Genomic DNA, 13,161 nt, shown 5'->3' with positions numbered 1-13,161 from the left:
ACTGTAACGTTCATACATCAGCGCCAATTTATGCGCAGTGGCGGTAGTTGTAACTTAAACTCTATGTCTCTATGTCTCTCAATCGGTGCTCGAGTGGTGATGTCCCAAGTAACGCTTCGTGGCAGCGTAAAGAGGACAATCTCTTGTTAGTGTTGCTAATTATTTCGTTGATGCGGTACAAGGCTCAAGGTTGAGAATAAAAAACGTTCTGACAAGTTGCTCTTTAGTTTCAGTAGACTTTCAACAATTTCAACGCGGTATTGGGGAAGATACGGGACACCTTGGAGTTGGAGTTCGATCTCCAACACTCAACTAACATACTCCGAGTGTTTCTGAGAGATTAAAGTGCTCGTGTACTGCAAAGCAACAATCAAACTACGTAACAATGGGTAAGTCGGCTTTATTTTCCTTTAATGGCACCGGCTTTCTGTTTTTTCTGATAATCTTCTGTTAAATTTCTATGATTATGAGTGAAAATGTGGACGTTAAATTACTACGGAGGAAAGTGAAGAATATTTTTTTTATTGCACTTAGAATACAATGTGAGAAAATAATTTAAAGCATGCAACTTCCCATATACAAATACGAGTAGTTTAAGCAAGTGAAGAAGGCAAGAGTGAAAGAGATACACGCCCTGTACGCTTATGGCATAAATATTTTTAAATGTATTTTTTACATATTTTTCTATTTCTACTAATAATCTTTACCACAGTGGGACGATGTTTTCGGAATGTTTGGAGTCTCATATAGACATTTATGCTTATGTTACTCGCGCTAAAATTAGTTTGACATTTTCTGGGACAAATAGTCCAGCATTTCCGTCCTTTCCAACTCTCTCTCTTTTTGCTTTACTCCTCTGTTATGCTTATCGATGCCACACCTTTTAAATTCAATTGAAATACAATCGTTGCATCCGAAGATTTGTATTATAGTCGAGAGAAAGATAAACATTTGAGCTCTCTCGAGATATTAAAAGCTTCATCAATTAAAATGTTCTCTCATGTTATATCGATTTTCCGCGAAATCGTTCTCTTTAGAGAATCAAACTGTTGTATCACTATGAAGCAATAATTAGTTTTATTCACATCCTCAATCACTTTATAAAGCAGTAAATTACAGTCGTAAAGAGTTTAATGGACTAAAAATAAAAATTGCACCTTACTGCTGGAATAATCGCAAATTACGTAAGTCAACTCGCGAGATGTCTAGCTATACCTACATGTGATATATCCTGTACAATGAGTTTAATTATATTGGATAATGAGTCAGAATCTAATTGACTCGATCAATGAAGATTGAGATCGAGTTAAGGAAAGTCATTGATGGAAGATAAAAAATACACTCAAGAGTTTTTGGAGTATTTAAAAGAAAAGAAAGTTATGGGAATAATAGTAACTGAATGTACATTGTTGAAACAAAAAGTAATGTAATGTAATCGAGGCCAGGTTTACAGATTTATTTATCGCAGGAATTTTTATTAGACATGACGTCATATCTGTTGAGAGGTTCTTGAATGGAAAAGGAGGGACTGATGAGTGTTATTGTCGAGAATGTATTACCCGAAAATGACGAATAAAACAGTTGGATATAATGTAGATGATGACATAGTTTTAACATCATTATTTTAGTATTTATTTATACTTAATTATCTTATTTAGCATTTTTCTATATTAATATAAACGGTATATATGCTTGCATTTATCATCAGAATATTTTTATCCTGCCTCATAGCATAAATATAATCGTAATTACAGCATAGACGAAAATAAAAACATACTGCATTCATTTTTGTTTGGTGTACATCTTGGAAAGAACTTTATACCGGTAGTCAAGAATTCATCAAGAATCCTTTTTTAGGATTTATTTTTGAGTCTCAAGACGTTGTTTTGAAGGCCAACTAACCTTTATCATCTACAAATGTAGACTGTTTCAAAAATATTGAAGTATTTTTTATGGATATATATTCTTTGGAAAAATAAATTTTAATGTTTGTATTATATGATTATTGAACTTCTTCAGTATATTATCTTATCAAAGTAATTTTTTATCGTGAATATTCTATAATTTAAACATACATGAGTTCCTAAAAAAAATATAGAAGGTTACTTTTTGTTTATTTATCCTCATATATTGAATAATAAACCATTTTTAAAACACTTGTGTAGCAGGTTTAAAAATGATTACGAAGACTTATTGTTGAATTATTTTTCTTAATTTTAGGAATAATACGTCTGTAATAGTTACAATGGTTAATAGGATATTATAGAGTATACTATCTTATCGCAATGTTGGCTTTAAGCCTTAGTACTTTCTATTCCACACCTCTTCTTAAATTAGCCGGCCGACATTCTTGTGATAACAAGAGAATGATTCTTCAAATTGTTATTCTAATATAGACAATAGGCTAATAAGATTAGCATGAGTATGGTAAAATGAAGATGTAATCGTTTATCTTTCAGAACAATCGAAGGATTGGTTGTAATAATAGTAATGAATAAAATTGAATAAAATTCTACCCAGAATGTCATCTTGTTACATTAGTCCAGAGTTTGACGTTTAACGTTTGACCCCACTTTGTGACATCCTATTTAGTCCACTTATGAATGACATTAACGCGACGATATTAGAGTAGGAATTGTAACATGAGGTCGAACTATGAATATTATGATCATTGATGTAAAAAGTATTATAATTTTCATTCATGCTAACTGTTTTTATCCTTTCAGGGAAAACGTATTGCTTGTCATGCAAGAAGAAATGCAGTGGAGAAGTGTTGCGAGTTCAAGACAAGTATTTTCATATTGGATGTTTTAAATGTGCTCAATGTAGCACGAGTCTTGCTCAAGGGGGATTTTTTGCTCGTGAAGGCTCGTATTATTGTACGAAGGTAAGAATTAAGTCAATTGAACTATTAAATAATCTGTAAACTTAAAGACATGAAAGTCTTATTTCTAGTTGAGGTAAATGTCCTCATCATGTTGAATTCTATTATATCTTTTTCAAATATTATGTTTCTATTTATATCTTCAACTCTCTTACATCTATTCTTAGATGTTTGTTGTTATTTTTAATATAATTCCATTCGAAGGATTGAAAGTTGTTGCTTTTTAAGGAAATTTGTTGATTTTTTAATTATAAAGAATTTGAAAAATTTCACTTACATTCTGGATTATCGATTTTTTAGTTGCATTTCCGTTATGCAAATACTTATGTAAAATAATTGTCCTAGTTCGTGACGGTGTTCTAGACCTACTAATCGATATCACATAATTTTTCCATCATTTACAGGGCACTTTTTATTCCCATAAATATCAAGAAAAATATTTGTTTTTATGTTCCACCTTAGTGATATATATAATGAATATTCATTCACAATTAAAGTTAAATATGGAAAATAATTAATTATTTTCATTGTAACATTTGATTACGATTTTATACTTATACATTGCAAATTTCTCTCATTAATAACTTATAAATTATTCATCAGCCAATTTTATTCTTAATTGCTGTTATTTAATGCACCTATTAAATAACGTTCAATCAACAGCTATTAGATTAAATTAAATAATAATTAAAGAGTTTATTTAATATATTTTTGCATTATCATTGAGGTGTTTAAATCTTGAATAACAATTAACTTACTGATGCATAATGCTATATTGTCTTACTTTGTTACGTAGGATTACCGAGAACGATGGGGTACAAGGTGTGCCGGGTGTGGAGAATATGTTGAGGGAGATGTCGTGACTGCTGGAGAAAAACTCGCCTTTCATCCGAACTGTTTTCACTGCCAGAGGTGTAGACAGCCGCTCTTGGGTCAAGGAACTAAAGTCACTCTAGTTCAAGGTACTTGAACTTAAGAATACAAATGGTTATGACTCTTTAAACCGGTCTAGTCTTACTGATTTTTATCTTTTATCTCTATCAGGCCAAGCCTTATGTCATCGTTGCGTTGGGATACCAGTTAGGGAAACGTCGACACCAGTTGGAAGTAAACCCGATGGACGTTCCAAAAGTGCCAGCGGCCGGGATAGCAGTAACGATCCTGGCGTTTGTGCAGGATGCAATGAGAAATTGCAGGAGGGACAAGCACTCGTTGCACTAGACCGCCAATGGCATGTTTGGTGCTTCAAATGCCACAGCTGTGACAATGTACTTCATGGAGAATACATGGGAAAGTATGTTTTTTATGCTAATAGAAGCTTTATAATTTTAATGAATAGTTTATTCTAACGGTTATTGGATGTCAAACATTATTGGTTAATTGATTGAAGTGGAATTGTAGTAATTAGGAATTGAAGTTTAATTAATAGTCTTTTTTAATCAATATACTAGAGACTAAAGTATAAATTAAAGACCAAGAAAATTATATAACAGATAAAGTTAATTTTAAATAATTTATGACTACATGATACAATCAATTAATTATGACAAGAAAGACTTTTAATGTACTTTAATACTGTGACTTAAATTAAAGAATTCTTTTATTAATTGATTTATCTAGAGATGGAGTACCGTATTGTGAAAAAGATTATCAAAAACAATTTGGAGTAAAATGCGCTTACTGCAGTCGGTATATAAGTGGCAAAGTTTTGCAAGCTGGCGAAAATCATCACTTTCATCCAACGTGTGCTAGATGTACTAAGTGCGGTGATCCTTTTGGTGATGGAGAAGAAATGTATTTACAAGGTGCTGCAATCTGGCATCCACGTTGTGGACCTGGACCCACTGGATCGAATGGAATTGTTAATGGACATGGAACTAGAGATGTACACACTCCACAACACAGAGAATCCGAACGTGTTTCTAGCAGTGCATCAGAGATGCAGGTGAATTTTTTTACCAGGTTTAATCATAAGTTGGTCCTAATCCTTCCTGGTTTTGTTTTATTTCATTTTTGTTATTATTTATTTTATTTTTTTTATTTATAATTTTTTCACACACCTCTAGTTTTTATTGAGATCTCGCACACCAAGTCTCAACGGATCCATATGCAGCCCTTACAGCAGCCTAAGTCGCAAGGTATGCTTACCATAATCCATTTTTTGTTCATCATCACATAAACCATCATTTACTCCATTTAGTTTTACCTAAATTATTCATATCAATTCTTTATTTCTAGTTCATTCATTTGATATAATAATAAATTAATGAAACATTTAAATTATTAATTTTTTTCCACAGTATTTTCCACCACGAACGGGAAGTCCTGGTTTAATTCTACGAGAATATGGACGCGGCAACTCGGAAGATATTTCAAGGATTTGTACGTATTCTTATCTAACTGAAACACCAAGTCAAGGATATTTAAGACGCCCTATTCAACCTTATGACAAACCACCCACAAGTCCTCATTTCCATCGACCAAGCTGTAAGAAACTTTTTTTTTTTTCTTAATGTTTGAAACAAGTACAGTGAGACTGAAGTTTTTTTTTTATTTCTCTTTTATAGCTTCACGGTCGATAAGAAGTAGTGGTGGTAGAAGCAGTCGTTCAGGAATGAGGGCATTGGTAGATGCACTAAGTGAGACAAGACCTAAATCTCCAGCAGCTGGAAGTCAAGTAGACAACGATGAACCCATTGAGCTTGCCCATTATCCCGATGCTATGAAACCTCCACCAGGTGCTAAACCTCCAATTGAACGTGATGATTTTCCCGCTCCTCCGTATCCTTACACTGATCCTGAAAGACGTCGACGGTGGTCTGATACATACAAGGTACTTCATTGATTATTTATTCATTAATAACGCTAGAGAAAATAGGAAATCGGTATTTTAACATAAAAGATACTTTGATAATTAAAACAAGTATTACTCAATTAGAGAGAAAAATATGCTTTTAATCACTTAAGAGCTAATAAAATAGAAAATTTCTAATTGAGTTTATTTTTTAATTTTATTTGGATAATTGGAAAACAATTAAGTTAAAAGGAGATTTTATTTTATATTGGAAACGAATTTATGAATGGTAGTTGAAAGATAATATAATTAATGATTTCTCAGGGTGTATCAGATGATGAAGATGATGATGCAGTAACAGATGGTACGAATCGTTTGGATCGACTGGATGGAGCAAGTAAAAAATATATCAAAGAAGTAGAACAAAAATTGAAAAAGGAGCAAGACGAATTGAGTAAAATAGATACCGGAATTGCAAAAGTATTTCTTCAAGACATAGAAAAGGATCGTGAAAATTTACGACATCGTGCAGCTAATGTTGATCCACGAAATGCATCAAGAACTCCATCGGCAGCTCGAGAGCCAACTTATAGACTTCGTTATGAAAGTCCCGTTGGTGCTTGTAAGTCTAGAAACGACATTTTTTAAATTTTCAAAGTTTTAATTACTTGAGATATATATAAGATATTTCTTATAATTATTTTCAGCTCCCTCAAGAAATATAGATCACGCTCGGCCATGGGATGATGATGATGGTGTTAGTTATAGATCAAGTACAGGTCCGAGCTATAATGGTAAGTTTTCATTATTTAATCATGCAGTATTGTTAGATAAGAATTATTTCATCAATTGAGAATTCGTCATCTCATACATGTCCACACGTTCGCACATTACACTAACATTTTCCACTCAGCGGTTGAGCTTTTTTCACTATCAAATAATAGAACTAAACGAATATTATAATGACAACGAGAGATGTCTTCTCTATATAACTAAAAAATCGATTGGATTTCTGACAAAACCAAGAAAAAAAAAATTCATTATAACAAACTAATCCCATTATGAATTTTTTTATTAGTCATAAAAAGAGAACATTAAAACATTATGTCAATATTGCACGCTATAAAACTACCGCGGGGTGATAGTTTTTGAGCAGGGTGATGTCGTCAGCCTCAATTCGCATGCAGTAAGTTATTTTTTTTATGTTATATTTATTCTATACTTGGAAACTCTTGGTTTCAATATACTCTCTACTGGAAGAGTATGAAAAGAAAAGCCAGAGCAATGGACACCTCTCGATCTTCATCAAAAAAGGTTCTGCTACATCATATACAAGTCGCAGAGTCTTTCAACGTCGCTTGACATTACTTTTAACTGCCTGGTAATACTGTAAACTATTAACTTCATTCATTTATTTATTTTTTTTTTTTTGTAACGCATGAAACGTAAGCGAATTCTACTGCAGAAATCACTTTACACTTACATGCTTTTCTCTTTCTCACTCATCTCATTACGCCATTTGATTTAATTCTATTTCACAGTGATGATTAACTGATATATATATATATTTTTAAAGAGTATTATGCACTTGCATAATATAGTAATCACTGTTAGATTTTTATCACTTTTTTGCATCCCTGTACCTATGGTATTTCTATTGTGTGTTTTGCGTATGTGTCGTGTGTTTATACGTGGCTGACCAGTCGGAAGATCATCAGCTCGTTCCCCGGCACCCAGAAACTATCCACCTCTCGGTAATCAACGCGCCTCCACACTTCCAAATGCTGCTAGACACTATCAGTTGGTGAGTTTTTCAGCCATCACGCTTGCACGCTTCCATGGAATGCAATTCAAACTGTGCTCTTAAATGATCTTATACTTTTTTCTACTGTACGTTTTTATGTTGTCGACACGACGTTGGAAAGTTGATGTCATGATAAAGCAATATTCTCTGGGTTGGAAAAGAAATAAATCATTTAATTGTAAATAGACATTATAAAAATTTATAAATATTATTTTATAAACTATTCTTACTTCTTTTCTTGGGTTTTTAAAATTATAAAATTAACATTTTGTTATAAATATTTATTAACAATAGCTTTTGTAAATACTTATTAAAAATTTTTGAATCTAATTCACTTCAATAATCAATTTAATTTAAAATTATTAAATTACTTGAAATAAATAATTTATTTTTGCAATTAAAAGTAAGTTTTATTTATGGTTTATAAGGAAATTCATAAAAATAATTCAAATAAATTTATTAAATTATATTAATAAAAAATCATTCATCATGACACAGTTTTCCAGGTACAAAAAATTAATTTTTTTAAGAAAAAAAAACTAATTTAAATCACAAGCTAAGTTTGTATTCATTCCAAGGATAGCATTTATATTAATGCATAAGTGTGCCGGTAGCTTTATCATTAAATAAATTATAAAAATTACGCTAATGAAAGAGTAATTATTAAAAAAAAAAAAAAAAATTAAACACAAGGTATTGTCAAAGTGAAGAAAGCTTTTATCTATTTTATGTTAATTAAATTAATCGTTAAAAAATCCTGTGGGAAATTGGTTAAATATATACTGCGAACGTTGGGCATTCGTATGGGAATGGCGGCGTGAGTTAACGCAAAAACTAATGTCATTAATTTTTGTTCGATTGATATTTGAAATCAGTTGTGAGCTCCCTTCGGCACATACCAAAGCCGGGATACGGTTTGGCACCGCGAAGTCACACATTCTCGTCTACTGGTGGTTCTGTATCAGCGCTCCCTGTAAGTTTTACTGTGTCCGCGTTTTTTTAAACCAATTAAATATACACTAATGTGTCAAGTTTTTATTTGATTTGATTTTAAAGTTATTACAAAAAAAAAAAAAAAATAATTAACTGAGCTGTTTTATTTATTTAACAAAATTTTTGAGATTGATTTCAAGTAGATTAAAGTTTTTTTCTTAACTAGGGTGATTATTCCTTCAGTGGAATGGGCGATAAAACACACAGCACAGACTTTTCATCTGGTAAATCTGATAGTAAGTATTTTTAAGTTTGTCTTACACCAATTAATTAATTAATTTAATTTTTTTCTATGTAAGTAATTATTTTATGTTCGAGTCTAAATAATGATAAATAGGTTTATTCTAAAAGGTATATCTTTCTGGCATGTATAATGTCTTTAATATTTTCATTCCTTCAAAATTAAATTAATAACTAATTGACTCATATGAAATTGTGTTAAACAAGTATCTTACAATTTTCATTTTCGTTTTCCTTGAAATCTAGTTTCAACAGGCAGCATCACAGATGTGGACAGAAGGGCATTGGTATGTACCTCAGCCCCATACTACTCACGTCGAATAAGCATGGTTTGTAACACTGTTGCATCACTTAGTGCCCGTATGCCTCTGCATTTGTATTCGTCAATTGTATATTATCTATCTCAAAGAGTAAGCAGATTAATTAGTTGATGAAACCCACTAAGTATAACAGGGTTTATCTCAATTGATTTTTTTTTACTAATAGTTCTACAATGTCCTGATTATTGTATTCTGGTTTTTATCATCACCATATTAATCTGCTTATTTTACGAATTTTTTTTCCACTGAGTCTTCGTAATGTGTTGAATTTCAATTCTACCAATTAATCAAGTACGTTAGAGTATGAGTAAATATCAGAAACTACATCAATCAAAAAAGGTCTGTTAAATGTTGAATATTTAAATATATAACATCTTGAATTATGTGTGAAATTAAATGAAATAAATCATAATCAGTAACAATGAAAAGTAACATTTAGGATTGCACGGTAACTCAAATAATTGATATCAATAATGGATGGAAATAAAATCTTACTGTAGTAAATATTGTGTGTATACATATGCATGAGCAGTGTATCGGGCTCATTTGTTAATAAATAATAATATTACAACTAAATTAAATTTATATTGAATTTTTGCAATTTAGAATGATGGTGGTATTATCCCATCGTCGACAACTTACACTGGAGGATTAGGAACCGTTGGTGCAGGCAGCCACGGTCATCATATGAGACGATCATTGCCAGATATGGGATCTGCACCCTCAGAACCACCAAAGCTTTATCCTTATCACTTGCTTGTTATCACCAATTATAGATTACCTGCCGATGTTGATCGCTGCAACCTTGAGGTAAGAAACTAACGATAGTATTCTATTAAAAGATCATTTTTATTTCTTGTAAGCCATGATTTTTAATCTAATAATTATTTTCAGCGACATTTGTCTGATGCTGAATTCGAAGCTGTTCTTCAGTTTAGTCGTGCAGAATTTTATAGATTACCCCAATGGCGTCGGAATGAAATTAAACGACGTGCCCGACTCTTTTAAATTGACTGTCTACTGTATTATTACAATGATTAGTGCTGCGTGCACATTCCTGCTGCATTAAAAATTTTATGAATGAAAACAAAAAAAAAAAATTTTATGGTCCAACAATGCACTTCAGTAATGTGCAGTGCATACGATAGTTTTTTGTCACTGGTGCAGTTTTTAATAAGTTATCACATCGTTTATAATATTGATAAAATCACTTTTATAATATTTACTTTTCTTTTAAGAATAAGTTAGTTGTCATCTGAATTATACATATATGTTAAATTCATAAGTCACACAGAACAAATCACTTTCATTTAGATGATAAATAAGTAAAACATGAACGAAAATAAAACCAAACGTTCATCATTTTTCATCAGTCGTTATACAATTGCCTGAGACTTAGTTACATGAAAGCTGCCGTCATGTATTATTTTACACAAATTTAATTAGTGTTTTAGCTTTTGTTTCATCTTTCATTATTATAAAATAGTTTTTATAAGGTAGATTAAAAAAAATATTGTTAATTAATCTTCGTTTATAAGCCGGTTATCATTTTTCATTGACATTAATTGTCGTTTTTGGCATCTAAATAACGATACTGCCAATTGTTATAAAGTGCGTACATAATTCAAACTCGTTTAATATAAAATATAATTTTATGTACACGTATATTCTTAAGGCATCGTAGGACGACTTAATGTATATGACTAAGAAAAAAAGAAAGACACCGCATTTTACCTTAAGTCATGTGCCTATTTACAAATGTCGATTGACATTTAACTCACTCTTTTAAAAATTAAGAAAAAATGTTGTCACATTTGTAGTTGCATTGAGATCTTGCATATCATACATTTGCAGAATATTATTATTAATATTATTATTTTTGTGCAATTACGTTCGATTAACAAGACAATTTGAAATTGAATTAAATTATCTAACGATTTTTCTGATTCAATTTTCTGAGAAAAACTTGAGAGAATCGGTTCAAATGATTATATTTGCCGTTGTATGAAGCACACATTGCTTCCGCTAGTCCACTAGCATAAAGTTTAATAAATACACGAACTACAAATAATTATTGCTATGTTATTTATTTTTTAAAGTAATTCCTTTGCAAAAACATATCCAACGATTTAACCAGAATTTTCAATTTTATTACAATAAATAAGCTTATTTTTTATAAACAATAGCTTTTTGCTTATTCATTGAGTATTAAATAAAAAAGGATAATTCAAACAAACAATTTATGTTTATTTTCTGAATTATGATCCTCATTAATTACATTGACCTGGAGGTGAATATTTACAAGTGACAGCTGGTCCAACTTCACAGACACAACTTGTGCAACCAAAAAGATAACTTAATGTATTGAGTTTGTCTCCCTTTTTTAATATTAAATTTCCATATTCACAAGTTTCATTAGATGTAGCTAGTAGAATAATAAACATAATTAAATTAGATTACATTACGAATATAATTTTAACAACTAAATACTCACTGTCAATTAAATCAGCTGGTATTACTAAATCTTCAGGGCTTGCTAAAATACATTTCGATAAAAGTTTAGAATTATTATTATATAAATATTCTTGTATAGAAATAGAATAAATTATGTAACATACGACATCTGAAATCCGAAATACAGTTTGTATTAGGGGCTGTTGTTGGATTTGAAGTAAATTCAAATGGTGCACATTTTTTATAAATGTCAGCTCCATGGTACAGTTCAGTTGCACAATAGTTTTCAGGAGGTTTTTCTCCAGTACAAAATGGTTCAATGTTCTCGCCTAAATTAAAATATTAAATATAAAATTCAATGAATTAAGAAAAAAAGACAACGAAAATTACCTTTGTATTCAGGACGACAAAAACATATTTTATGTGGTTCTGAAGCTGGTATGAATTCTTGGCCGTCAAGATAAGTTTTTCCATCGACAAGACATGTTGGTCGATCTTCTGGCTTTTCAGCTATGATTTTATTCATTAAATTAATTTTTGCATATATAATTATAGGATATATTAAAAAATAAAATGATACGAACGACAAATCGCTTCAATCGGTCCACAGACTGCATCTCGTCGGTGATAGCAACCAGGTCTTTCTAAAGCTGGAGCAGCAAAATCACTGATAACACACGCCGCACTAGCTCTAAAATATTTATTATATTAATTAATATCATCAACAATTGAATAATTACTATTTTTTACTGTGATGGAGGAAATTTTTTTTATTAATATTCAATACTTACAATCCCTCATTATTTTCTGAACATATACAACGATAATCACATCTTCCTCCAGTATATTTATTATCAATAAACTGATTTATATCATATTCATGACCATCAGCATAACATTTTCGAGGCGATCTATTTTTCAAATGACTACAATCATAGCTGGAGGCACAACAATCATTTTCAGATTTAAATATTGGTTTACATCCTACACTTTGGTAATATTTCAAAGGACCTTTACATTTTGATTTATCACATAGTTCATCTGCAAATATAACTTGAAAAACAGTTAAACTAAGAACAGAACAAATAGATAATGTGTTAAAGAAATACATTATCGAGACTGAACTTTCAAGCTTCAATGATGAAATGACGATAACTCCTAGCTGGTTTTTTATATACACTGAAAACCACAAACTAATACTTGTATGCGTTGTATTTTTTCAATTTTCTGCTAAATAAGGAAATAAGAAATACATATAATTATATAATAAATAATAATTGATGGATATATTATATAATCATTAGTAACAAGATAATTCTTCTTAAGACTTGGGTTTCCCAATTAAATAAATAATTTTTTATACACATTTATAAGTTGAATTATAAAATATTCTTAAACTGTTACATTAGAATGTAATTCTTGACCTGTGTTAATCGATTATGATAAAATTATTTTTTATTCATTCTTATCTAGATTGAAAAAAAGAAAAAAAGACAAAACTTGATGAATTCTGTAAAATTACATCTTCTTACATTCTAATCTTCTTCGTAATTTACAGATAAGATCAATTCTCAGTCAATTATCTTTTCTACTGATGTAAAATGGCTCATCATCATTGTTTATGCTTTAAATCACATCAGTGTATAACATGATAAAAAGCGTTACGATATAA

General features: G+C 30.6%; 2 protein-coding genes across 9 annotated transcripts; one reads left to right on the top strand and one right to left on the bottom strand.

Annotated features, from left to right (window-relative positions):
* Positions 1-56: 56 nt before the first annotated feature.
* Unc-115a (Uncoordinated 115a) lies at positions 57-11,106 on the top strand. 8 transcript variants are annotated; one of them, XM_035096272.1, is made up of 16 exons: positions 57-145; positions 228-389; positions 2,727-2,887; positions 3,681-3,846; positions 3,929-4,178; positions 4,505-4,829; positions 4,951-5,022; positions 5,185-5,371; positions 5,452-5,717; positions 6,003-6,300; positions 6,386-6,472; positions 7,382-7,482; positions 8,642-8,711; positions 8,962-9,044; positions 9,642-9,845; positions 9,930-11,106. In XM_035096272.1, the coding sequence occupies exons 2-16, from the start codon at positions 386-388 to the stop codon at positions 10,041-10,043; spliced, it is 2,388 nt and encodes a 795-aa protein (XP_034952163.1). In that variant the 5' UTR covers positions 57-145; positions 228-385; the 3' UTR covers positions 10,044-11,106. The 8 variants fall into 8 exon arrangements, with proteins under 8 accessions (XP_034952163.1, XP_034952166.1, XP_034952164.1 ...); XM_035096275.1 differs by lacking the exon at positions 7,382-7,482 and adding an exon at positions 8,358-8,455 and having other exon boundaries at positions 8,962-9,002; positions 9,930-10,068; XM_035096273.1 differs by lacking the exon at positions 7,382-7,482 and adding an exon at positions 8,358-8,455 and having other exon boundaries at positions 9,930-10,068.
* Positions 10,549-12,646, bottom strand: LOC118074805 (uncharacterized). Its single transcript, XM_035096284.1, has 6 exons — positions 12,281-12,646; positions 12,074-12,180; positions 11,880-11,999; positions 11,654-11,818; positions 11,530-11,571; positions 10,549-11,460 (listed from the first exon to the last, which is right to left on the bottom strand). Exons 1-6 carry the CDS (start codon positions 12,598-12,600, stop codon positions 11,306-11,308), a joined length of 909 nt encoding a protein of 302 aa, XP_034952175.1. The 5' UTR covers positions 12,601-12,646; the 3' UTR covers positions 10,549-11,305.
* Between the last annotated feature and the right edge of the window lie 515 nt (positions 12,647-13,161).

This window comes from Chelonus insularis, unplaced genomic scaffold (assembly GCF_013357705.1).
Source record: "Chelonus insularis isolate UGA/USDA-ARS -01 unplaced genomic scaffold, ASM1335770v1 contig_139_pilon, whole genome shotgun sequence".
NCBI lineage: Eukaryota > Metazoa > Arthropoda > Insecta > Hymenoptera > Braconidae > Chelonus > Chelonus insularis.
The sequence above is the reverse complement of the archived record's forward strand: the minus strand, read 5'-3'. Positions and strand labels throughout refer to the sequence as shown.